The 25,852-nt window shown below is 34.3% G+C and overlaps 2 protein-coding genes across 5 annotated transcripts; both read left to right on the forward strand.

Annotated features, from left to right (window-relative positions):
• The first annotated feature begins 60 nt into the window (after positions 1-60).
• Positions 61-8,370, forward strand: LOC111024999 (factor of DNA methylation 1). Its single transcript, XM_022302842.2, has 8 exons — positions 61-219; positions 744-1,641; positions 2,729-2,910; positions 3,162-3,251; positions 3,388-3,675; positions 4,623-4,844; positions 6,554-6,788; positions 7,994-8,370. Exons 2-7 carry the CDS (start codon positions 744-746, stop codon positions 6,779-6,781), a joined length of 1,908 nt encoding a protein of 635 aa, XP_022158534.1. The 5' UTR covers positions 61-219; the 3' UTR covers positions 6,782-6,788; positions 7,994-8,370.
• Positions 8,371-12,487: 4,117 nt separating this feature from the next.
• On the forward strand, positions 12,488-19,758 carry LOC111025000 (F-box family protein). 4 transcript variants are annotated; one of them, XR_015788922.1, is made up of 3 exons: positions 12,488-13,775; positions 16,966-17,119; positions 17,236-17,566. XR_015788922.1 is itself a non-coding variant. In XM_088119909.1 (2 exons), exon 1 carries the CDS (start codon positions 12,611-12,613, stop codon positions 13,730-13,732), a length of 1,122 nt encoding a protein of 373 aa, XP_087976035.1. In that variant the 5' UTR covers positions 12,488-12,610; the 3' UTR covers positions 13,733-13,775; positions 16,966-17,566. The 4 variants fall into 4 exon arrangements, 3 of the variants coding, with proteins under 3 accessions (XP_087976035.1, XP_022158536.1, XP_022158535.1); XM_088119909.1 differs by having other exon boundaries at positions 16,966-17,566; XM_022302844.2 differs by lacking the exons at positions 16,966-17,119; positions 17,236-17,566 and adding an exon at positions 19,335-19,758 and having other exon boundaries at positions 12,489-13,775.
• The last annotated feature ends 6,094 nt before the right edge of the window (positions 19,759-25,852 follow it).

The raw sequence follows: 25,852 nt of genomic DNA on the forward strand, positions 1-25,852 counted from the left end.
CAACAATAAATAAATAAATATACATAGGAATAAAAGAAAGACGAAATTAAATTATATATTTAGTTTATTTTCTAAAATCATTATTATTCCGCTCGTCAAACTAGAGTGAGCTAAGCTCGTGACATTTCGCTCGTCTTCCCCCCCATTCTCTCTCTGGTACCACTCCCAAGAAGAAACAACACTAGCAAAGTCTCTCGTGAAATTGTAATCAACACCAAAGTAAGTACTCCTTCGGAATCCATTCAGTATTTTTTCCTTATTTAACATTGTTTACTTCACACCCAGTTTAGGGATTGTTCATGCATTATGAGAATTTGCTTAATTTTTGAACTTATTTTCGAGGCGATCTGAGGTATTTAGCTGTTTCAGCTTAGTCCAGATGTTTATTGAGTCTTTTCCCCTCCCTTAATTGACATTGTACTGTAAAACCATAAATCAACCTGCCGAAGAGTCCTGCTATTTCAGTCTCTAAACAAGCTGCGAGGGTTTTGACTTCAAAATTTTGCTGGTTAAACAAGTGATGGGTCTGTGATTATTTGGTCTCTCTTGCTTGCTACAAGTTGTAAGTTTGAATTCTGGCCGTTTTCCTTGTTTTGCCATGCTTTAATAAGTTTTTGTTGTATATGTGAGTGACATTTATATGGGTGTTTCATGACATCTTGCTTCTTCATATGCTCAGAGTTGACGATGTATCGATTTGCGGTTCTTGTTTAACTGTTTTTGAAATAATTTTACTTGTTTAGATGGACCAGAGCAGTGAAGAAGAGTCGGATTTTAGTGACTCAGAGATCAATGACCATGCGGAGAAACCATATGAACAGTTAAGGACTGGAAAGCTTGTTGTAAGGACTTCAAATGGCATCCTTAGATGCCCATTCTGTATGGGGAAAAAGAAACAGGACTATAAGTATAAAGACTTGCTCCAACATGCATCTGGAGTGAGTAAAGGTTCGGCCAACAGGAATGCTAAACAGAAGGCGAATCACCTTGCTTTAGCCAGATATTTAGAGAATGATTTAGTTAGTGCAGCAGATCCAGTGCAACGTCCAGCTACTCCATCACCATCTCCTGTCAGTAAAGATCCAGAGAAAGAGCTTTATGTGTGGCCTTGGATGGGAGTCATTGTAAACATATTGGTGGACGAGGACAGAAAGTTGGTCTGTGACTCGGCATATTGGCTGAAAAAGTTTTCTAAGTATAGACCCTTAGATGTTTACATTTTTTGGAATGATAAGGATCCTACAGCTCAGGCTATTGTTGAGTTCAATAGCGATTGGAATGGCTTTGTGACAGCAACAGACTTTGAGAAATTGTTTGAGACCAACCATCATAGTAAAAAGGATTGGGAAACTAAAACACATCCTGACCCGGATATTTATGGTTGGTGTGCACGGGCTAATGATTATTCTTCAAATGAGCCAATAGGAGAGTTTCTTCGACAAAGAGGGAAATTGAGAACAGTTTCAGACATTGTGAATGAATCAACTCAAAGTAGGAATACTGTCGTGGAGAATCTGACACATGAAATTGATTTGACAAATGAAAATCTGGATGAACTACGATACAAGTACAATGAAAAGACAATGTCTTTAAGTAGGATGCTTGAAGAGAAAGACCAGCTTCACCATGCTTTTCTTGAAGGTTGTTCTTTTTTGTTTTTGTGTGATAGAATATATGCCCGGATGTTTGGTTTGCTTATTTTCTAGGCTATATTTTGCTTTTGGATGTACTACTATGTATCAAATATTAATAGTCAAAATACGTAAGTGAAAATATGAAGAAATATTCTGTTTTCATAACTTCTAGTTCATATTTTGCTTTACAGTTGTGTGATATATTGTATACTTGCAGTGTTGAATTTTACATCTAAAACTATGGATACTTCAAATTTGTTTGAGCATGTTTCAGAATACTTTTTGAGAACTGTCTTTAAACATAGGTTTTTGTCCTTTTTTTGTGTTCTTTTCTTTTTTGTTCTATTTTTTTTTAATTATTTTAGACATATAACAAATGCAAGTAAATTTATGTTGAAAAAGTATCAATCATAATGCATGTTCTTTATTTTAGAAAACAAAAATGCAAACACTTGAAAACAGTAAGATTTTGTTTCTTCAGATTGATTTTTTTCTTTCTTTTTTTAATTAAAAAATGGTGTTTAGTATTGCTTTCAGATAGTTCCTTAATCACACTTTGTCGGTCTATCCAAATTGCTTGATTGGTCTGTGACTCTCTTATAGGAAGTTTATATATTTGATTGTCCCATTGCTTCCCATCAGTAGTCTGTTCTTGTGTACCTAGTGTGGCTGTGATCTTCATGTAACAAAAGAAATTTGATAAATCATTTCTGTATAATCCTTGCCTATTGAACCAAACACCATCACTGTCGTTGAAAACAGGAACATGAACCTGTTATACCACATTCGACAATACAAGTCATTATTGATTTTTCTAATAACATTTCTGCTCTCCTTTTTTGTTGGAAATAATGCTATATTTGACAAATATGTTTCCCAAAAAGGAGCGGGATTAGAAAAGATAAACTCCCCACTAGTAGTTAATTGAAACTGGAAAAGGGTCTCCTAATGGCTTGGAAATATATAAAGAGGTCGCTGAGTGTATACTTTTGTTGCATAATTATAGATAATGTGCTATTCAATGTTTATGAATTCTATAAAAGGTTTCTTATCCCTAAAAAAAAAAGGTTTATGAATTGTCTTATTCTTCTCAGAAACCAGAAAGGCCCAGAGACTTTCACGAGATAATGTTCGAAGAATATTGGAAGAACAAGAAAAATTGCACCAAGAATTGGAGACTAAGAAAAAAAAACTTGATTCCTGGAGTATGCAATTGAACAAACGTGAAGCATTGACTGAACTTGAGAGACAGAAACTTGATGAAGAGAAGAAAAAGGTGTGATATGAGGCATCCTTGGTTTGTAAGTTAAAAAAAATTAAGAAATAATTTATTTGCCTGCTGTTTCTATGTCTTTGTTGTCCTGGTTGCTGCCTTTACTCTATCTCTTTATTATATATTTCATACATGTTCTGTCACATTTAAGATGTGGGATCTAGTTATCATAAGGCTGAGAGCTTAAACTTATGTATGTTTTACGATTAAAGATATTGTGCCTTACAATTATTTTTCATTATTTCTTGTCCTAGAATGATGTGAGGAACAATTCGCTCCATTTAGCTTCTTTGGAACAGAGAAGGGCTGATGAAAATGTTTTACGCCTTGTTGAAGAACAGAAGGTTTGCTCCTCACAATTTGTTTGTTAGTGATTTGAATGCTTTTGTAGTTTGTTGTATACTAACAATATATGTTATTATTAATTTGTGCTTTATTTCGCATTAAGAAGCAATAATTCAATACCTTTTCTTCATCTAGATAGAGAAAGAAGACGCTTTGAGCAAGATTCTGCAGCTGGAAAAGCAACTGGATGCCAAGCAGAAACTGGAAATGGAAATTCAAGAATTGAAAGGGAAACTACAGGTTATGAAGCATCTCGAGGATCAAGATGATGTTGGAGTGCAAAACAAGATGAAAGAAATGCAGGATGATTTAAATGAAAAGGAGGACGATTTGAGTGGTTTGCACGAGTTGTATCGAACTCTTGTTGCCAAGGAGCGCGAGAGCAATGATGAGTTGCAAGAGGCCCGTAAAGAATTAATAAATGTAATGTTCTTTTCTCTTCTTTAATTTGTGCATCCTAAACCATATAAAGTCTTCATGAACAAGTTATTTAAAGATGAATGAGCTAGCTTTGGGAGAAAGACACTGCAAATATTTCATCACTAATTCCAAAGATTTAATATTTTTTTTTTAACTTTATTGCCGTTCAAAATAGAAGAGATTTTTGTTTTTGATATTGTGCATTCAATGCATTTTTTATGCTATTAGCTATTCAATGTCTCAAATATTTTTCTCTATTTGGGATGTATATGTATCTCTCTTCTCTAGTGTGATCAGAAGCAGCAGATATGCTTAATACTTACGATTGTTAACTCAACTTTCTAAGACCTTTTGGTTATAATGTATATTTTAAGATGGCTGTTGACAGCTCCCTTTTTGATATTTGTGAGAGAGTGGCTCGATAGGCATAGAAGTTTTTCCAGATATAATGAAATAGTAGGAAGAGTCTTAGGATACCATTGTTTTCAAATTTTGTGCTTGGTTCTATTTTTTCAAGGATTTCTGTAATTATTGTACTTCCCTCATTTTGGTAAATTAGAGTGTTGTTTTTAACTTCCTTTGGTCCTTGGGTATTTTCTATGATTATATCCAGCTTTTTTCTTTTTCTTTTTTTTTTCCCTTTCCTGTATTCCTTCATTTAGAATGAGAGAGAGATGGTAATTGATGTTGGAAAACTTTGGAAAACTTTTTGATGTTTCTTGAGTACTGAACATGTTCAATGCTTTGTATTTGGTTCACTTTGCTAGGAAATTTCTTTACGCTTTTAACCTTTGTTGGTATAAAATTAAAGAAATACCACATGGATGGTGTTGACTGCAAATGATGAGTCTCTCTTGGTGCATCAACTTATTCCTAGTAGAAGGATACTGGGCATGCAATTATTGATGGCGTGCACTCTCTGCTCATCAACCAATGATTTTTCCGTGCAGGGATTATTAGATCAATCGTCAAAAAGTGTTAATCAGCCTAATATCGGAATAAAGAGAATGGGAGATATTGATACAAAACCGTTCCAGATTACCTGCAAACAGAGATTTTCTCCTGATGAAGCAATGATACAAGCCTCCACTTTATGCTCCTTATGGCAGGATAATTTGACGGATCCTAATTGGCATCCATTTAAAGTTGTTACCATTGATGGGGATTCCCAGGTAACTAAGCATGTCTTTTAATTTTTTTAAAATAATTATAATAATAATAGAAAAATAATACACTAACCCTTCCATTAACTGTTGAAGAATACTAAAATAAAATTAAGAAGGTAAGAAAATAACATAATTTTGTAGCTACTTTGTGGGGCATTTGACTTGATAGAAATAACAGAATATTTAGGGATGGGGAGATTTAGGGAGTGTGTTTCGGATTTTATTAGATTTAATACTGCCTTGTGGGAGTCAGTTTCTAAGGCTTTTTGTAATTATTAATTAGGTGTTATTTTTTTGGATTTGAGCCCCTTTCTCTAGGAGCCTCCTCTCTTCGAGCGGTCTTTTTATTTGCCCTTTTGTATGACCGTGTATATTTTTTCCATTTCTCTCAAGCTCAGTTTTTTATATAAAAAAATGTAAGAAAATAATGCTAAAGAGTTTAGATGAGAATCCATCTAAGTGAAGACCAAAAGAGACCGAATTAATGTTCTCCCATCGGTTAAACTAAGGCTTCTTTTGGTAACCATTTTGTTTTTAATTTTATGTTCTAAAATTGTGTTTTCGCTCCAAATTTCTTTTGTATGTTTTAACCTTTCTTATAAGAAACACATTTGAACTCTTAGCCAAATTTCAAAAACAAAAACAAGTTTTTGGAAACTATTTTTTTAGTTTTCAAAGTTTAGAGATTTTGAAAATGTTTTAAAAAATGAGATGCATAACAAAGAAATACATAGGTCACATACATAGGTGAAAGCAGTGTTTACAAGCTTAATTTTCGCTCCTTCTGATCAAACTCTCTTTTTGAGTCGTCTAATGTTTAAAGTTTGGGACACTTGGATGCCGTATGGACCTTTTATCCAAAAACTAAAGGTTATCCCCTCGGCACGTTGAGTTTTTGGTTCCTCGAATATGCACATTGGGTTCTTCCTATGGTGGCAATTCATAGGGGTCTACTAGTAACATTGGATACTGGATTATGGGCACTGCTCTCATCAAAGGCTTCTGGATCTGCTTTTCTCCTATTCAATATATTGGTGTAGCTTTTGCAAATTGAAGGAAGTGGTTTTTGGTTGTTTCAGCTCGTCGTTTTGTTAAGATATGAGGCGTTTTGTTCTTTAATGTTGTATTTTCTTGTAATTTTTTGGAAATTTGTTCTTTATTTGGCTGTTTAGTCTTCTTTTTTTTTTTTTCGCTCTCTTTTGGGGTTTGTATCCTTGAACATTTTTCTTTATTTTCATCTATCAATGAAAAGTTTGCTTCTTGAAAAACAAATGAGCTTAATTTTCAAACCCAGAAAGCCAGAAACAAAATGGTTATCAAACGGAACCTGTGGAAGACTAAATAATTACAGAAGTCCTTGGGCAACTCTAATTAGAATTTCAAAAAGGAAGTTCCTAGAAGCGTCCAAGGCCTCTCAAAGTCTTCTACTTCTTTCCTAGAACAAAAGGTTCTTTGAAGCAAAGCAAGGAATCTCTTATTAATCTTGTCTTATTTGATTATGAAAATAAGTTATTTCTGTATTGCTTCTTCATTGTATGAAATGTCTTCTGCTGTTTGGTTGGTCTTGGTAGAAACTATATGCTGGTAACTGTTTCAAACTTTCAATAATGGTTGTGCTTATGCATATGGCTGTTTAGTTAAAGTAGTATTTTCATCTAATATGCGGGATTGACTGGTCGAAAGTTATATTATGAACTATATGTTGCATGATGCAGGAAAACATTGATGAAGACGATGAGAAACTGAAAGGTCTCAAGCAGGAATGGGGTGATGAGATATACAATGCAGTAATTACTGCTCTTAAAGAATTGAATGAATATAATCCGAGTGGCCGTTATTCCGTACCTGAATTATGGAACTATAAGGAAAAAAGGAAAGCTACTTTGAAGGAGGTCATCAGCTATATTGTTAAGAGTATCAAGTCACTGAAGCGAAAGAGATGATAGGAAGGTGTTATCTCATCTTTCTTCTGTTACAGTTCAACTTTAAATATCCTCACGTTATCAACCAGAGGCTTTATTTTTTTTCTCGCTTAATCTTTTTCTTTTGTTTTCCTAGTGTCTAGGTCAATCAATTTGCATGTAACTTGGCTAATCTCGTGAAATAATCACATGAAAATTTGTAGGCTAAAATATAGATGGCTACCATGATTGAGTTTACAACTTGTCTTTTTTACTATTGAGCTAACGTTTGGAGATTATGCTTTGGTCAATTCTTTTGCTGATTTTCACCATTCTCCTTTAATGAAATAAGTATCCTGGAAACACCTGAACTTTAATCAGCTGAAATGATGCCTTGGTTTATAATTGTTTTTAGTTTTTCCCACTATATCATGCATTTTAGGTTTTGTACCCATAAAAACTAAGACTAAGGCTCCGTTTCATAATGGTTCTATTTTTTTATTTTTGTTTTTATAACTTAAACTTGTAAACACTACTTTCACTATTGTATTTCTTTGTTTTGCATTTGCTTTCTGTAATGGTATTCAAAATCTAAGCCAAAAGTAGTTTTCAAAAACTTGTGTTTTAAAAAAAGTTTGGCTGAGAGAACAAATGTGGTTTTAAGATGTGGTTTTAAGAAAGGTGAAAATATACCAAATAAATTATGAACCAACCAGCATAATTTTCAAAAATGATCGAAAAGGTTGAGACATTCTCTAGAACAAGAAGGAAATGGATATTGGTTAAGGTTCTATCAGTATGTCCATACATGTAGTGCCTTGGGTTTGGTGATGTGCTTATTGCCATTGAATTTATAAATTTTAGGGGTTCAATTTCTACAGGACTAGTCTTTACACTGATTGTTCAAGAATCTCGTTCTCAATTACTCTAATCTTTAGTGATAAAAGGGGCATTTCTGTGACAGTTTTTTTTTCTCACAATTTTGTAGAACATTTAACTTGAGAGAAATAAGAGTGTTTAGCGATAAGTAAAAGGTCTTGAGTGGAGCTGTGGAGGTTTGTGACTTGCCTAAAATTCAATACCTCCCTTTGGGCTTCCTTAAGTGATTATCCATTAGAGTCCAGTTTTGTAATTTGCTCTTCCTTTTGTTTTGGGTGTTTTTTGGCCTGGGCTTTCCTCTTGTATTCTTTAATTTGTTCTCAATGAAAAGTTAAAAAACTCTAGTCCTTCACTGATGAATTTTGATATTATCAGGAGAAGGATCTGATGAGAATTGCAAGGCCTTCTTGTTTGCAACTTGTCCAATGGGGAACCTTTTTCTGAGGTAAATGAAGCAAACAACTTGAATCAGGTAAGCAAATTCATGATGTTGGCTTTTACTTGTAGTATTTGGTCCAGAGGTAAGAAGAAAAGAACTACCTGCCAGGTCATCCAGTGAAAAATGAAAATAAAGAGAATTGTTACCACATCTTCTGATCCTGTGGAATGTAGACCTCTGCTCTTTGACATATTATTATCTAAATGCTATTGTGTATTCCTCTTATTTAATGTATGTTTAGCCATATGATGGATTTGAACATTTGGGTTTTGATTCTGAACTGAGTAATTATGAATTTCAGACTTATTCTCAATCTTCTTTGGAAGGATGGGACTGGATACCTCTTGAAGAAGATGTTGAGTGAATCACTTGTTACATTTGGAACCAAAAGCACTTTTAAATGTTTTCTTTTTCTTTTTTTATCGGTTCCGTAGAAATTCTCAGACCCTTTTAATTATTTTGAAATTTTCATCAAATAGTATTAAATTTTAGGTCTAAATACTATTTTGGTTGTTATGCTTTCGACTTTGGTTAGTCTTATTGCTTTCAAAATGTTTATTTTGGTACTTTTTGTGCTTCATTTCAGTCCTGGTACTTTTCAAACATCTATTTTGGTCTTTCTACTTTTAAGAAGTAACCATTTCGGTCCTATCATTTTCATTTTTGTCTCATGTTTTAGATCATAATTTAGTATAATACTTCACATACTAGATTTTTTGAAATGTAATCATAATGTTTGTTTTGTACAAAATGTGTTAAAATTTTGTAAAACGAGATCAGATTGGTCACTTTTTAAAAGTATAGGATGGAAACAATAAGTTTCGAAAGTACAAAGACATACGTCTCGAAAGTACAAAGACAAATGATTAATACATGGATTAAAATTAATCGAAGGACAGGACCAAAAATAGCATTTAAACATGCTTTTAATCATTCAAGGGCATGTCAATATCAATGTGTATCCAACGTTGATCTAGAATCTCATTGGAATTTTTTTTTTCTTTTTTTTTTTTTAAATCTTTGGTAAGGTTACAGACTTGGTGGGATTTGATTGGTAGAAATTGATATATTTAGGGCTTTGTCAAATCCCACCATAAATGCATGAATCCCAACAGAATTTTGGCCCCAATTTGGCTAAACAGATATCCAACAGATTGAAAGAAACACCATCATCTTATCCTTGGCGTTTGCCTATCTAGGTGACACCATTTCCAGTCGTTTGATTTTAGAATTGGGACTCCACACGAAACACTTTGTATGTGGTTTTGGAACTAAAAAGGGCTCTATGTTTACCTTTCCAACAAATTCACAATTAGTCCGCCTTGCGGTTAGTGTGTTCGGGTCGATTTGGTGGTTTCTATAACTTCCTCATTCGTTACTTTTGTCGAATTTGATGATACTTTGATTGTGTCCAACTTGGTGAACAATTATTAGTAAAAGTACAATTAGGATTTTTTACAATGACTTAGGACGTAGAGAAAGGTCTGAGATATTTTCTTTAGCCTTCTAATGTCTTGGTAAGGGTTTGAAGATCCTAGTCTAGAGAGTAGTGGGAGAATTAATAAATTAAACTCATTTTATTGATGTAAAAATGAACATATATTTTACAATAATGTTTAGATAACAAACCTGAGTTAAAGTATCTGTTGTTTTCATTGAAGTTGGAGGTTTAAATCTCCACCCCATATTTATCATACTAAAATAAAAGAAATAAATCCTTAAGCAGTACTCCGTAAAAAAAAAAAAATCTTGAGCAGTTCATACCTACCTTTTTCATTAACTTTTGGACATATGTTGAACACTAGGCATGTGTCAAATACTCATAAACATATAACATTTTCTAATATTAGAAATAAGTAACTAGTTTCTCCAACATCTTGAAGTATTACATATTCTTATTACTTCTTTTACAGTTCATTAGAATAATTTTGCATGTCAATAGTTGAGATGTATAAAAATAGTTTTCGTCATTAAAAAAAAAATGTATATTCTAATAAATGTATTCTTGTAATGTGTGTCCTAGATTTTGAGTGGATGTGTCACTAGCGCTCGTTCTTTTCTTTTCTCTAGGTTGTTGTTGCACGAGGCTTCTTGCATAACCTTGCCATTCTACCCTTTGGAGAGGTTGGATGAAATTTACATGCTTATCTTGGTCAACGTGACGATCTTTGCACCAAATGCGTGAGAGTAAATAAGATGTTGGCATACCAAGATTCTTATCAGGATCACGTTTAGTGTTCCAATTGAACAAAATTTAGTCAAGTGGAGCAAAGAGACCTGCCAAGAAGGTAATATGAACACCAACGATAAGAAAGTTAACAACGCAACTAAAGCATATAGAACACTACGTACCTCATAAACGAGACACAACATAACAACTCATCTATGAAAATAAACGCCAAGCAGACCTATCAATGGTAAGGAGCTAGAACGAACACTATCCCATTAAATAGCCTCGTAAAATATGAACACGGTAAACAAAGTTTGAAGAAAGACAATACATATCAACAAAGTTTATTGGTTTTGTTTATTCAAGGCACCAAATCTGTTGTAAAATACAAGTTCACTAAGGAAAATTTTAAAACTAAATTGAATATCGTAGGATTAGGTTGGAGGCTGATGAAAAATTTATGATAAAATTTGAATTTGTTTTTATAATAAAATTTAGGAACTATAAAAGTATTTTTTAGTACAACAAGACTTCTAAATCAGAGATAATTGTTTAATCGTTGAGATATGTTTTTCGTGGATCTATGACAGTATTAAAAAAATTTAAAGACCGAAAAAAAATCATTTATAACTTTAGGCAAATAAAAATGTAGGGGAAAAAAATCAAACTTTACCTCCGAACTTTTGAAAGCTATATTGCACTATAAATTTAGATGGTATTGTCAAATACATTTAAATTAGATTTTTATTTTAAGAATGGTTAAAATATTCTCATATGCATTTGATAAATTATAAAACATGTAGTTAGTACAAAATTTAATACATTCATAAAAAATTACATTAGAGCTGGTGATTGATTGAAATTTGTGAGCTTTACAAAAAAAAAAAAAAAGATATTTAATAGTCAATTTTGTGTATAAAAGTTTAATTTGTATTGAAATTAGTGAATTTGTGGAGATTTTATAATGCCTTTTGTTATTAATGGGTAGAAATCAATTGCAATACTTACCTAAGTTTAGAATACAATTTAAGGAAAATAAAATTTTAGGATGAAATTTGATACATGTGGGTAAAAAATTGAAAATTAAATGGAGTATTTAGTTGATGATCTTACCGAAACTCAAACCATGAAAAATCATATATTATATTTTGCATGTTTTATTATTTAAAAAAAAAGAATTTATAACATGAAAGAGTATATTTATTAAATTTCTTATCTATTTTTCGAGGTAATTCTCTATTTTAAAATTTCAAATTTAGAATTTGAAACACTCTAAACATAAGAGTGCTTTTGGTTGGAAGCGGAAAATAAATGATTCAATGAAAAGTAAAATTATATTCTGAAAATTGTTCGAGTAATATATTTATAAGTTAGTGGTGATGTAAAATATTATTAATTAATTTATTTGCACATATATTATAAATTTTGTATAATTATAAATTATTATTTTACAATACTATATAATTTATCATATATTACATTTTACCAGTTTTGAGATGTCCGAGTATCCTAGGATGTCCATTTGAAAGACATTTGGATGTCTTCAAAATATGCGTTTCCATGAATTTATCAAATTTCTTTGGTTTTATTTGTAATTTTATAGTTTAAATAAATTAATATAGTCATTGACTAAGTATATTTATGTATTACATGCACATATAAAATAAACTTCAATTAAATTATATAATATTTCCATTTACTTTTAATATTTGGAATGAATTATTATGAATAATATATATTATCTTAAATATATAATTTTAAATACATTTTTTAACGATCGGCTTACCTTTGATATTTTTCATCTTAATATAATATAATTTGATAATATAATAAATGAATTTTATCTCAAGTAACATTAATTATATAATTGTATTTTTTAAAATATATTAAAGTTGAAAATGAAATTTATATTCAATATTAATTATTTAAAAAAATATTATATTAATATCAATTCTACCCAATAACATACAAAAATTAATACCATTAATATAAACAAATCCAAAATATTAAATTAATTTAAAAAAATTTATTATATAAATATAAATTATATTAGATTAATGTATAAATTATATGAATGTTGGTGAGACGTTTTTGAAAAATTATATAAATTTAGAATATTTTCATAAATAAATATATACAGATCTGCATTCCCAAAACAATCGACCTTCACGTTTTCTAAATTTCTGATCACAAAGTTAAAAGATATTACAGAATCTATTTGATTGATTGATTTTTTTTTTAATTTTTATTTTCCAGAAACCTGATATATATGATATGATTTGACAGAGAAATTTCTGAGTGCACCCACGTCGCTGCTCCTCTTCACTCTCTAAGCTCTCTCTTTCAATCGCCGCCGTCATCTTCCACCGCCGCCGTCTCGGCAATGGAAGACGAAGAACCCTCTCCGATCTACCGGCTTCCCGACGACTCGTTCCATCAGATCTTCCTCTCCCTCCCTCTCCGCGATATCATGATCTGCCGCTGCGTCTGCAAGCTTTTCCACCAAATCATCTCTTCCCCCTCCTTCACCGACCTCGTCTCCGCCCGCCCCCCTCTCAATCTCATCGCTCTCCGGCCGCCGCACCACCACCACACCCACCAGCGCCTCGCTGCCGCCGCCGCTAATCCGTGTCTCCACGTCTATGACCCTGATCAGAATCAGTGGCTTCGATTCTCCCTTGATTTTCTTCCCTTCCGATTCCCCCACCCCGTCGCCTCCTCTCTCGGCCTCGTTTACCTTTGGGGCGACTTGCCCGACTCGCCCGAGTCAAACAAGTCGCTCGTCGTCTGCAACCCTTTGACTCGCCAGTTCCGCGTCCTGCCGCAGCTCGGCTCCGCTTGGTCCCGGCATGGGTCCGTTTTGGTTGACTCTGCTAACAGAGTCATGGTGTTGACCGAATTGGCTGCTCTTTACTTCTCTGGGTCGAATCAGTGGAGCAAATTTTCTTCCAATTTGCCTTCCAAACCTCGAAGCCCTGTGATGGTTTCTAACTCGGTTTACGCCCTATGCGATGTGGGTTCTCCGTGGAGGAGTCAATGGAAGTTGTTCGCGTGCACCATTGCCGACCTCAAGAGCTCCCAGAATTGGGGTCGGCTCGAGAGGCACGAATGGGGGGATGTTTTTGACATTTTGAAACGGCCCCGTTTGGTCCGAGGGACGGGTAACCAAATCTTGATGGTGGGTGGCCTCAAATCCTCGTTTTCGTTGACTGCTTTGTGCTCCACGATTCTGATTTTGAGGTTGGATTTGGATACATTGGAGTGGGATGAGGCGGGTCGTATGCCTGTCCAGATGTTTCAGTGCTTTCAAGGGTCTAGTAAGTTTAAGGTCTTTGGTGGCGGAGAACAGATTTGCTTTTCGGCGAAGAGGATGGGGATGATGGCGCTGTGGCATCGTTGTTCCGGGAAGATGGAGTGGCGGTGGGTATGTGGAGTGCCTGGATATAGCGATGGGCTTTACCGAGGGTTCGTCTTTGAGGCAAGGTTCACATCCCTGCTGCCTTAAGTTGCCTATGTGCAGTTTTGTCTGCTAAGTAAATTCAGTGTTGGTAAGTTTACAATCCAATTTACCTATCCTGCAATATTTATATTGAATTTGATGAGCAGGGTAGTAAATTGCTGCATTTTTGGGGCTTAGTTCATGCAAACGACAACTGCCACAAAAATTTATGGGACAATTTCTTTTTAAATAATCATATCTTGTCGAGTTGTTAGTTTGCCCAACATATTTGGTGAATCAGTTCTTTGGAGGTTGGGGTTTTGTGGGCTGGTATAGGAGTTGTAGGGCGGTGTTATTATTTCCGCCTTTTCGAGACAGAGAGATTCTATTATGGTAGGCTTGTTTTGTGGCCATTTTGTGGGGTATCTAGATTGAGAGGAATAGCAGAATTTTTAGGGTAGATAGGTCTTTGGAGGATATTTGGGAGCTGGTTAAGTTTAATACATCTCTTTTGGTGTTGATTTCTAAGGCTTGTTTCTTGTATGCCCTTTGTATATTGTTTTCCTTTCTTCTCAATCAAAGCATGGTTTCTTATTCTTATTAAAAAAAAAGCATGGTTTCTTATCAAGAAAAGAGAATGATCCATCCCATCCCATGTAGATAACCGTTATATTAGGCTGCCGAGAATAGTTATGAGACAGTGCTTAGCTTTGAAAGTTTGAATGGCAGACTTACCCCTTATCTGCAAAGGCAAATGAAGGCTAAGTAAATTACAAGAATCTGACATTAGTCTGATGGAGGACTGTCATGGTTTGGTTTCATATGAACTGGATTGGTAGTTTCTAGACATTATATTTTTAGTTTTTACATGTTTCATCTTTTTTATGTCACAAGATAACATGTTCCTGGAGGTTGTCTTCATAATGTTGGAAACAAGTATATGGTATATGTATCTCATGTTGGAGGTTCTAGTCAAGCTTCTGAGCATCAAGGGGATAGAGAATTTATGGGTATCAAAAAGAATCTTTTGTCAAGCTTGAGATGCAAGTTTAATGTTAACATATTCCTAATACATCTTCTTAATGCATTTCCTTGTAGTATATATAGTTGTAAACTTAGCAATGTTGTCCCATGGTGATTAATGAAGGAACAAAGTGAGCTCTGTAGGTAAGAAAGCAGGGAGAAAAATATTGGCAGGGAGAAAAATATTGACACAACACACGTACAAGAAGATAGATACGATGATGTAAATTTCTAAAATAGGAGTCAGGACACACACATTAGGACATGCTTTTTAAAAATAAAATATGTGTATTTGTTGACATGTGATTGAAGCACCCTTCTTCTAGCTCTGATCTGAATGGGCAGTGGAAGTCTCTTCATTCATAAGGATGGCTTTGATATGCTTCAGTGCTCAGGCATAAAGCTTTCGAGGATCTTTTTAAGGTTTGGAATAAGGAAGTGTTTAAACATGTCATCAATCAAAAAGCCTTGTTGACTCCAAAAATCAATGACATTGATATTGGGAATCACAAACGACCATTATGAAGTATGCAAGGTCCATTAGTTGGAACTTTTGAATATCACGCCCAAAAAGGATATCTTTTGGTCCCAAAGATTAGACACCAGTGGCTTAAGGTGGGAGATGAATATTTAGGGTTGTTTCATATACTATTGAATGGTGGGAAGAAAAATCCCTGGGTACTAAAATCCTTTCAAATATTTCCCAGAAATTTAATGCCAAAGAAGTTAAAGGTTAGGTTAGACACCATTCAAAAAATAAAAAAGAAACTGATAAAAATTAATTATAATAATGTATAACCAATTATTAATTAACATAATGGTTATATAGCTTGGTCTTATGCTCTTTTTCAGAGTGAGTTTGCATGAGAGTTTGTGAGAGAGCAGGGTAGAGAATTTCAGCGTGGAGGCAGGTATGCCTGCAGAGTGTTGGAAAGGTAGTGTGAGAGAGATCAAGTGTTGGTGGAGACTTGCCTTCGGAAAAAAGTGTTGGTGAAGACCGAGCGTAAAATCTTTGAGTTTTTTAGTGTGTTGTTGGGTAGTTTTGTTGGGGAGGTGAAGAGAAGTATGGGAAAGTCAGTCTCTTTGATTCTACTAGAAACCAGAGAACTGAAATGATACTTGAAATATTTTTGAAAAAGACACGATTTCATTAATGCAATAAAATGAGAAAAAAGTACAAAAAGGGAACAATCCAAACCAAAGGATAAAGAACTACAATAGCTCCCAAGTATTCAAGGTACGTAGAACCTCTCTCTATTGAGTATTCTTGCGTAACCTCAAACCCACTAAACTATTACCTGAATTCATCTCCTTCCACACCCAGACGCTCTATTTATAACCAACTTCTTGGGCTAATTACTAATATGCCCTTGCTATCCTAGTAATAATCCTGACTACCTAGTTTTTGTCTTTTGTGAAGAAGATTTGATAAATGTAGTTAAAAGTCTTTGAATTAGCTTTGGGTTTGAAATTTAGCCTTCCTTGAAACTATGATGATGTGCGTTGATTCTCGGGGAAACGTTAGGTCGCCAAAACTAGATGGTTTTTTTTCTGATAATTCTTTCAAAAAACACCCAGAACACCACGAAAGGTGATATTCTTGGGATATTCCATGAATTATTCCAGAATGGCATCCTCAAGAAATTATATATTTGACTTATGCTAAATAATCCAGTGCTAAAACAACGCCTGATTATCAACCCATAAATCTTGTTAATGGGGTCTATAGAATCAGTGCTAAAGTGCTTATGGAGAGACTTCGTGAGGTTCTTCACCAAACCATTTCAGAGTATCGACAAATGTTAGTGAAAAGGAGACAAATCCTAGATGCCATCTTTTTTGCAATTGAAATGTTGGGATTTTGAGAAGATTATGACGTAGTTAATTAGTTTTTTTCTGGATGAGGCCCTAGAAACAAAAGGTTTAGGGGTGAAATGAAGAAGTTGGAGCGAGGGTTGTATCTCCACTCCAATCCTCCTTTTCTTTTTTTTTTTCCTCGATGGGAGATCAAGAAGAATCAAAGCCTCTGGGGGATTGAGGCAAGGAGGCCTCTTATCTCCTTTCCTCTTTCTCGTAGTGGATGATGTACATTGTACTCAACATATGGCCGCTCAGAGCAAGCTCATTTGATTTGCTGAAGGGTTTCTGGTTGTGAAGTTTCAAAGTCACTATCAATTATCTCATGTTTGTGGATGATAACTTGATTTTCAGCAAAGATGAGAAAGAAAGGTTAGTTATTGTCTTTATACTTGTTAACTTGTTCAAAAGTGCTTCAGGGATAAATTTAACTGTGAGAAGACAACTATCAACAGCATTGGCATAGATCAAGAAGTGGTGAAAGCCGAAGCAGATTTTTACAATTTTGTGCTGGGGACAGGAATTTGCCCATAACTTAGGAAACCTGTTAACCCAGTGAGGTGTTCATTTTGGGTAAGATTCATGCAAGAATAGACAAATGGAAGAAAAGTTTCATTTTCAATGGAGCTAATATCTTATCAATTTGGTCCTTCATGGTCTGACTTCCTATTATTTTGTCCCTGTTCTAGTTCCTTTGAAGAGTAGCCATGGGCTTACAAAAGGCTCTTAGAAACTTCTAACGGGAAGGAGGGGCTGGTGATAACAAGAGCCAATCTTGTCAATTGGAAGGCTGTTACTCAAACCCATGGATATAGGATGCTTGAGATTTGGTGATTTAAAAGAGAAAAAATTACAGCTCTATTTTCTAGAGGTTCCCTTTGAAGGGAACAGTCTTTGGCATAAAGTTATTAGCAGCAAGTATGTAAAGGAAGGAGAGTGGTTCACTGTGGACAAAAAAAAAACAACAAATGGGAGATGCTTTTGGAATTTTATCTATAATCAGCAAAAAATTTCTATAAATTTGCCTCTGGGTAATGGGAAAACATCCGTTTTTAGGAAGATCGCAGAAGGCAGACATGTACTGCCATCAGAGGAAGACGTGGATCTTTTGACTCTAGAAGAAATTTAAATGATGCAGAAACTTGGAAGGAATTTTTCTCATGAAGTGGATTGAAAACTGGCCATCAGTAAGGTGAGATGCAAGAGGTGGTGGTCGTGAGAACTTGGAACTTAAAAGCTTTTGAGGGTATTTCTTTCCCAATTCGGTGTTATTCAAACAGTTGTTTCTCAAAGAACTGAATGTTACTGTCAGGTTTCTGCAAGCAGATCTGAAATTGGGAGTGTCCAAAACGAATCAACTTCTTTCTTGCTTAAATATTTGGTAAAAGTAATCAAACGTTTTCCTTGAAGGCGCTGGGAACTAAAATTTCAAAAGGCGAACATTCTTTTTTGAATTCTTCATTTGGATGGCCTTAATTCAATAGATAAGTTCTAAAGAAAATGCCCTACGACTGCTTTAAGTCTCTCATTCTGTGTGCTATGTTTAAGGGTTGGGGAAGATCGTGGTCATTTTTCTTTTCAATGCTCATATGGCCGGAAATATTAGGAGAAATGCTCCAAGGATAATATCCTTCAGCTACATGTGGTATAAAGCTCAAAAGTATTAAGCTAAGTTAACACAAGTTAATGCCATTAAGGCAATCATTTGGATTACCTTTTATTGCCCCTGGTGAGATTTGAAACTATAGGATGAATAACTGATGAATTCTTTAGAGAGAGAATCAAGAAGTGGCATAATGTTTAATCATCTTTTAAGGCTTTCTCTTCATAAAACTTGCTTTTCCATGGAAGGTTTGTGGATTCCCTTCTTGACCATATTGACTCATTATATTTTAGCCCTTTTTTCAAACCACCACTACAAAGCAACATAATGACATTGTTGTTTTTTGCTGCCAAATTGAAGTAATGAATTCCGCAGTTTTTTGCTACAAGAACAATGGAAAAAAACTGATTTCTTTAGACCATACCAAAACCTTCAAAGATATTGATTTATTCTCCCAAACTTCAAACTGCAAGATCTCTTTATTTTGTGAAGTCTCAAAGATTCCAGAGAAGCTGCCAATGGTTGATTCCCCGCCCAAGCATCTTTTCAAAACGAAGTCATCTTCATATTTCGAATCCTTATTGACTAGAATCTTTCTTCTTCTTCTTCCATTTTTTTCTCCCCTTGTGAAAAAGAAAAGATTTAACTAAATGTATGACATTATGCGCATAAAGAAACATTCAAGCACAATTTTGAAAAGAACTATTCCAAAACTGCAAAAAGTCGTGGATTTTCAGCCCCAGGATATGGAACGTTGAAGAAAAACACCCACTAACCGAAGTTTCACCGAGCAGAATTCAAGTAGTTTAGATGGAAATGAAAGGTTCAATCTATATGACTTTAACTTCTATATTTCTTTCTGGATAAGAGACAGTAAATTCATTCCAAAAGGAGAAAGACAGAAGAACAGGCAAGGAGATGAGACATCTCTGCACGTTTTCGCCTTTAAACCACGGGCACCCTGTTACAATTTCTGCAAACATAACATATAGAACCTAGGAAGCAGCAGACGATACCGAATTGTTTAACTGCTGTTTGTTTTATCTTATGTTATTCTTTGTGTAAGAGCTAGAACATAAAAGTTGAAACTGGCTTCTGAATTACTCTACGTATTGCCTTTATTGTTAGATTCCACAATAAGAATGGATTTAAGGTTTTGTGTTGCACATTTTTTGCCAGTAACAGTGACTGCCCAGCAGCTGGATTGTGAGGAGTTGCCCTTCAAATATAATACTCAATGACTTGAGAACAGATTCCAGCTTGGGGAAACTGATTCCAGGGCGTACATAGAACATGAATATGACTCGACTCGGATTATATGGTTCGTGAACGGAGTTTCTCGTCAAACCCCAGAGGCTTCTCTCAGGCACAGTAAATTTGTTTATTTTAAGTTTTAAGTTATCTTTTAATCTTAAAGATGTACCACCTACACTACATCCACCATGAGATAAAAAAAAAAACAAAGGAAAATAGCAACTATGAGATGAGAGCTTGAGAGTTCTTAAACAAATAGAATTCTTATTTATTTGCCACTGCCATTGCCATTGGTTTATGAATACATGTATTTACCAAATTATATGCAAAGGGAAGGTATTACTATTTTCATATACTTCTTATCATGCTCATCTTTGATTTGGAAGTTGCAATTAAAGCTTTAATAAGGTTTTATTTCAATATGCCATTTTGATAAATAAAGGGCAAAGTTCAATGTCGATAAAATATCAATGTTTAATTTTATGGAAATGTTGATGAAATTGTAAATATTCAGGTTGTGGAATTTGTTGATAAAGAAATTTATTATTGCTTAATTAGGTTACAATTATTGCTTAATTAGGTGCTAGACTCTTTCATTATAGAAACCAAAGAATGGGCTTAGAAAACATAAAATTATCATTTGATAATAATTGTCTGAGAGATAAAAATAAATATTACAAAACAAAATTTCACTTTCTTCAATTTTAAAATAGAAATCAAGAATATTATGATTTCTTGATCTTGAGAGCAAAAAAGATTAAAAGCAGTAATTATACGGCTTTCATTTCTAAAAAGTCAAAAAACCAAAATAACAAAAATAGAGATACAAAAAACAAAAACAGACCAACTTGACATAAAGTTTAGGTCTTTGAGAGAAGACAGAAAAAATTGGATGGATAGCTTCATTTCTAAAATATCTATAAATATATATAAAATTTTTTAAAAATAACTATTTTAAAAGATTACAACTATAATTTAGATTAATTTGAGTAAGTAATCCCATTTTGCGATAACCACTAGACTTATATATTAACAGAAATCATATCAATCATTGACAAATCTACATATTTGTGATTTACATGTTCCATTTTTGCTATATTAATAATAATTTTTAGCTATTATTTAAATTATCATAGATTTGCAACTATTCAAACCGACAACATGTCACATGGAATTCAGGCAACTTAGCTTAATAATTAAATAGAGAAGAAAAATGAATAAAAAAAATGAAATGATGCTAAATCAAGGGTGTAGATCAACCTACTACCAATAATCAAAACTATACATTGCAAAATTTATATTCAAGTAAAAAAAATTGTCTCTTTCTTTGTGATCACATGATGGGAACAAAGGAAGAGTTGATATGAACCAAGAAGCTACCTTTGTTATGCCTCATGGACCGATTACAAGATCGAGAGCTAGGAAACTTCAACAAGCTTTGCTACTTCGTGTCCAAGCGTTCTTGAACTCGACAAGAGAAAAAAAAGGAAGATGTACAAGAAATTGGAACTATGCACTTCAATTTGGTGCAAGTTATGCATTTTTAAGTGTTTTTAAGGCAAGTCAAAGTCCACTTGGTTAAAGTCAAAGTCAACTCCATCAAGACAAGTCAAAGTCAACTCATTCAATTCAAAAACCAAGTCAAACACTCACATCCATCATTATGGACGAGATTGCACTTATTTTGGTTGGCTTTCCATGTTCTTGACCTTTTCATTTCTTGTAAGTTATGTCTTTTCATTTACAAGTATTTTCATTTCTTGTAAGTTACAAGTCTTTTCATTTGCTTAAGACTTTTCATATGGCTTGCTAGGATGGTTATATATAGCCTTGAGATGTCTTGTTGTAAACACAATTTGAAGTTGAATGAAAAGTGAGTTTTCTCATTAGCTTGGTTGAGAGCTTTATCTCCCATTTCTTGTGCAATTTTTTGTGTCTTTAGAATTTGCATGTTAGGATCACTCAAGCAGTGTTGATGATACCTCTTGTGGAGTGATTCGAATCACGAGTTTAGAAACAAGTTTTCTCTACTCTTGATATTGATCATCAAGGTAATCCGTTCTAAAACTTTTCCTTGGGTTGATTCCATACTTGTTTTCGGGGTTTTTGGGATTGAGTTCTATGGGACTTGTTCGTTAGCAAGGTTCTTAGATCCAACTCTCAAGGGTTTCTTAACATTTTGGTATCAGAGCTTTAGGCTCAGGATCGGATATATGTTTCCTTTGCGTTTCTGTACAATCTATCTTTGAATTTTTTTTGTTTTGTTTTGTTCTTTCCATTCCATCAGTCACAAAAAAAAAAAAAGAAAAAAGAATCATATTTGCGTACATCTTTTGATCTTTTAGTCTTCTACGTTTTTCTAGATCTCGCTCTTGTCTAAAACTCTGTCTTCTTTGATATCTTCTAAATCAGTTTTTTTCAAGGTGAAATCATTCAATTTCGTAAATCTGTCAAGAAAAAATTAAAAAAAACTGAGATTATGATTTCTTTTGTTCTTATTTTGTTATTTACACCTTCATGTTCGATTTTACTTCAGCATGTTTAATCCCTACTTTGGTTTTTAAAACTAGCCATTAGCTATTTAATATTATGGTTACACTTTCTATTCATTTACTAGTCTTGCATTGAATTCTCATTCTTAATTTTGCCACTTCATTGTTGTTTAATTCCAAACCATCTATATGTTTAACTTTGCTTTCATTTCTTTCTAGCTTCCATTCTAATTGTGTCCATTATTCTTTTTTTTATTCACTTGTTTCTTTGTTGTTATTCGGGTTACTCCTAAAATCACGCTCTTGTATGAGTTCTTATGTGCTATCTAAACCACTTGAAATGCACATTGCTCTTTGACTTTGCTACTCACTTACCAATTTGTTTGATGTGTGTAAGAGTGAACTAAGTCGTGAGGGAGAGATTGAAAGGGAGTGATACATTATTTTGAGTGTTGAGTGTTGAGTGTTAAACACGAGTAAACTTCATTAACGAGTGGAATAGTAAGGGAGTGCTTGTGAGGTCCATTTTTCTTTGTTACTTTAACTTTGTTTTGCAGCCATGTTTCACACTGGACGTTCACAGAAATCGAAGTTCCACCATAGTCGAAGACAATATGATAACCACCATGGCGACGATCCATATACGAAGGAACTGGCCGGGATTCGCAAAAACATAAATGACCTCAATTAATTGTGCCAAGAGTTCAAAATGCTATACGAAGACATGAGGAGGCATGCTACAAAATCGGATAAAAAAGAGAATGATTGTCCTATGCCTCAAGAGGAAAATCATCAACACATTCTAAATGAGGGAGAGAATCAAGATGCCGTTGACGATACGAATGTTGAGACTGTTATGCATGCCCAACAAGAAGATTTTAATATTGATGTTGTTATTTATGATGCTGAAGAAGATGTGCATGTTGAGGTTTTGACGCGTGATGAGTACACAACCACAGAGGAGGTACTTATTGAGAAAGCGCACGAGATTACAAATACTGTACAACTTGGGGAGAGTAAGAAAAGCACGCAACTGCAAAATGCAGACCTCGGCAACACTCAGAAGCAACATTCACTCATTGCTTCATTGCCCTTGGAAAATCAAATACCATGGACTCATGGTCCAGTGTATTGGGGATTTAAACCAGGAATTTGGAAAAAGACTGCAAGGTTTTTCTTTACTACAAGCAATTACAAGTTTATCATACAAATTTATTATATTATCAACCTGTTTGAACGAGCTCAAGATGCTGAGTACAAGGTTGCATTGCAAGGAGATCCTATAGATTCGAGGACGAATCCTTCTGAAGATGGGGAGGATGATACGAACCAAGAAGCTACCTTTGTTATGCCTCATGGACCGATTACAAGATCGAGAGCTAGGAAACTTCAACAAGCTTTGCTACTTCGTGTCCAAGCGTTCTTGAACTCGACAAGAGAACAAAAGGAAGATGTGCAAGAAGTTGGAACTATGCACTTCAATTTGGTGCAAGTTATGCGTTTTTAAGTGTTTTTAAGGCAAGTCAAAGTCCACTTGGTCAAGGTCAAAGTCAACTCCATCAAGACAAGTCAAAGTCAACTCATTCAATTCAAAAACCAAGTCAAACACTCACATCCATCATTATGGACGAGATTGCACTTATTTTGGTTGGCTTTCCATGTTCTTGACCTTTTCATTTCTTGTAAGTTATGTCTTTTCATTTACAAGTATTTTCATTTCTTGTAAGTTACAAGTCTTTTCATTTGCTTAAGACTTTTCATATGGCTTGCTAGGATGGCTATATATAGCCTTGAGATGTCTTGTTGTAAACACAATTTGAAGTTGAATGAAAAGTGAGTTTTCTCATTAGCTTGGTTGAGAGCTTTATCTCCCATTTCTTGTGCAATTTCTTGTGTCTTTAGAATTTGCATGTTAGGATCATTCAAGCGGTGTTGATCATACCTCTTGTGGAGTGATTCGAATCACGAGTTTAGAAACAAGTTTTCTCTACTCTTGATATTGATCATCAAGGTAATCCGTTCTAAAACTTTTCCTTGGGTTGATTCCATACTTGTTTTCGGGGTTTTTGGGATTGAGTTCTATGAGTCTTGTTCGTTAGCAAGGTTCTTAGATCCAACTCTCAAGGGTTTCTTAACATTTTGGTATCAGAGCTTTAGGCTCAGGATCGGATATATGTTTCCTTTGCGTTTCTGTACAATCTATCTTTGAATTTTTTTTGTTTTGTTTGTTCTTTCCATTCCATCAGTCACAAAAAAAAAAAAGAAAAAAATCATATTTGCGTACATCTTTTGATCTTTTAGTCTTCTACGTTTTTCTAGATCTCGTTCTTGTCTAAAACTCTGTCTTCTTTGATATCTTCTAAATCAGTTTTTTTCAAGGTGAAATCATTCAATTTCGTAAATCTGCCAAGAAAAAATTAAAAAAAACTGAGATTATGATTTCTTTTGTTCTTATTTTGTTATTTACACCTTCATGTTCGATTTTACTTCAGCATGTTTAATCCCTACTTTGGTTTTTAAAACTAGCCATTAGCTATTTAATATTATGGTTACACTTTCTATTCATTTACTAGTCTTGCATTGAATTCTCATTCTTAATTTTGCCACTTCATTGTTGTTTAATTCCAAACCATCTATATGTTTAACTTTGCTTTCATTTCTTTCTAGCTTCCATTCTAATTGTGTCCATTATTCTTTTTTTTATTCACTTGTTTCTTTGTTGTTATTCGGGTTACTCCTAAAATCACGCTCTTGTATGAGTTCTTATGTGCTATCTAAACCACTTGAAATGCACATTGCTCTTTGACTTTGCTACTCACTTACCAATTTGTTTGATGTGTGTAAGAGTGAACTAAGTCGTGAGGGAGAGATTGAAAGGGAGTGATACATTATTTTGAGTGTTGAGTGTTGAGTGTTAAACACGAGTAAACTTCATTAACGAGTGGAATAGTAAGGGAGTGCTTGTGAGGTCCATTTTTCTTTGTTACTTTAACTTTGTTTTGCAGCCATGTTTCACACTGGACGTTCACAGAAATCGAAGTTCCACCATAGTCGAAGACAATATGATAACCACCATGGCGACGATCCATATACGAAGGAACTGGCCGGGATTCGCAAAAACATAAATGACCTCAATTAATTGTGCCAAGAGTTCAAAATGCTATACGAAGACATGAGGAGGCATGCTACAAAATCGGATAAAAAAGAGAATGATTGTCCTATGCCTCAAGAGGAAAATCATCAACACATTCTAAATGAGGGAGAGAATCAAGATGCCGTTGACGATACGAATGTTGAGACTGTTATGCATGCCCAACAAGAAGATTTTAATATTGATGTTGTTATTTATGATGCTGAAGAAGATGTGCATGTTGAGGTTTTGACGCGTGATGAGTACACAACCACAGAGGAGGTACTTATTGAGAAAGCGCACGAGATTACAAATACTGTACAACTTGGGGAGAGTAAGAAAAGCACGCAACTGCAAAATGCAGACCTCGGCAACACTCAGAAGCAACATTCACTCATTGCTTCATTGCCCTTGGAAAATCAAATACCATGGACTCATGGTCCAGTGTATTGGGGATTTAAACCAGGAATTTGGAAAAAGACTGCAAGGTTTTTCTTTACTACAAGCAATTACAAGTTTATCATACAAATTTATTATATTATCAACCTGTTTGAACGAGCTCAAGATGCTGAGTACAAGGTTGCATTGCAAGGAGATCCTATAGATTCGAGGACGAATCCTTCTGAAGATGGGGAGGATGATACGAACCAAGAAGCTACCTTTGTTATGCCTCATGGACCGATTACAAGATCGAGAGCTAGGAAACATCAACAAGCTTTGCTACTTCGTGTCCAAGCGTTCTTGAACTCGACAAGAGAACAAAAGGAAGATGTGCAAGAAGTTGGAACTATGCACTTCAATTTGGTGCAAGTTATGCGTTTTTAAGT

This window comes from Momordica charantia (genome assembly GCF_013281855.1).
Source record: "Momordica charantia cultivar OHB3-1 chromosome 11 unlocalized genomic scaffold, Mcharantia_2.0 BLBB01000011.1, whole genome shotgun sequence".
In the NCBI taxonomy this organism is placed as follows: Eukaryota; Viridiplantae; Streptophyta; class Magnoliopsida; order Cucurbitales; family Cucurbitaceae; genus Momordica; species Momordica charantia.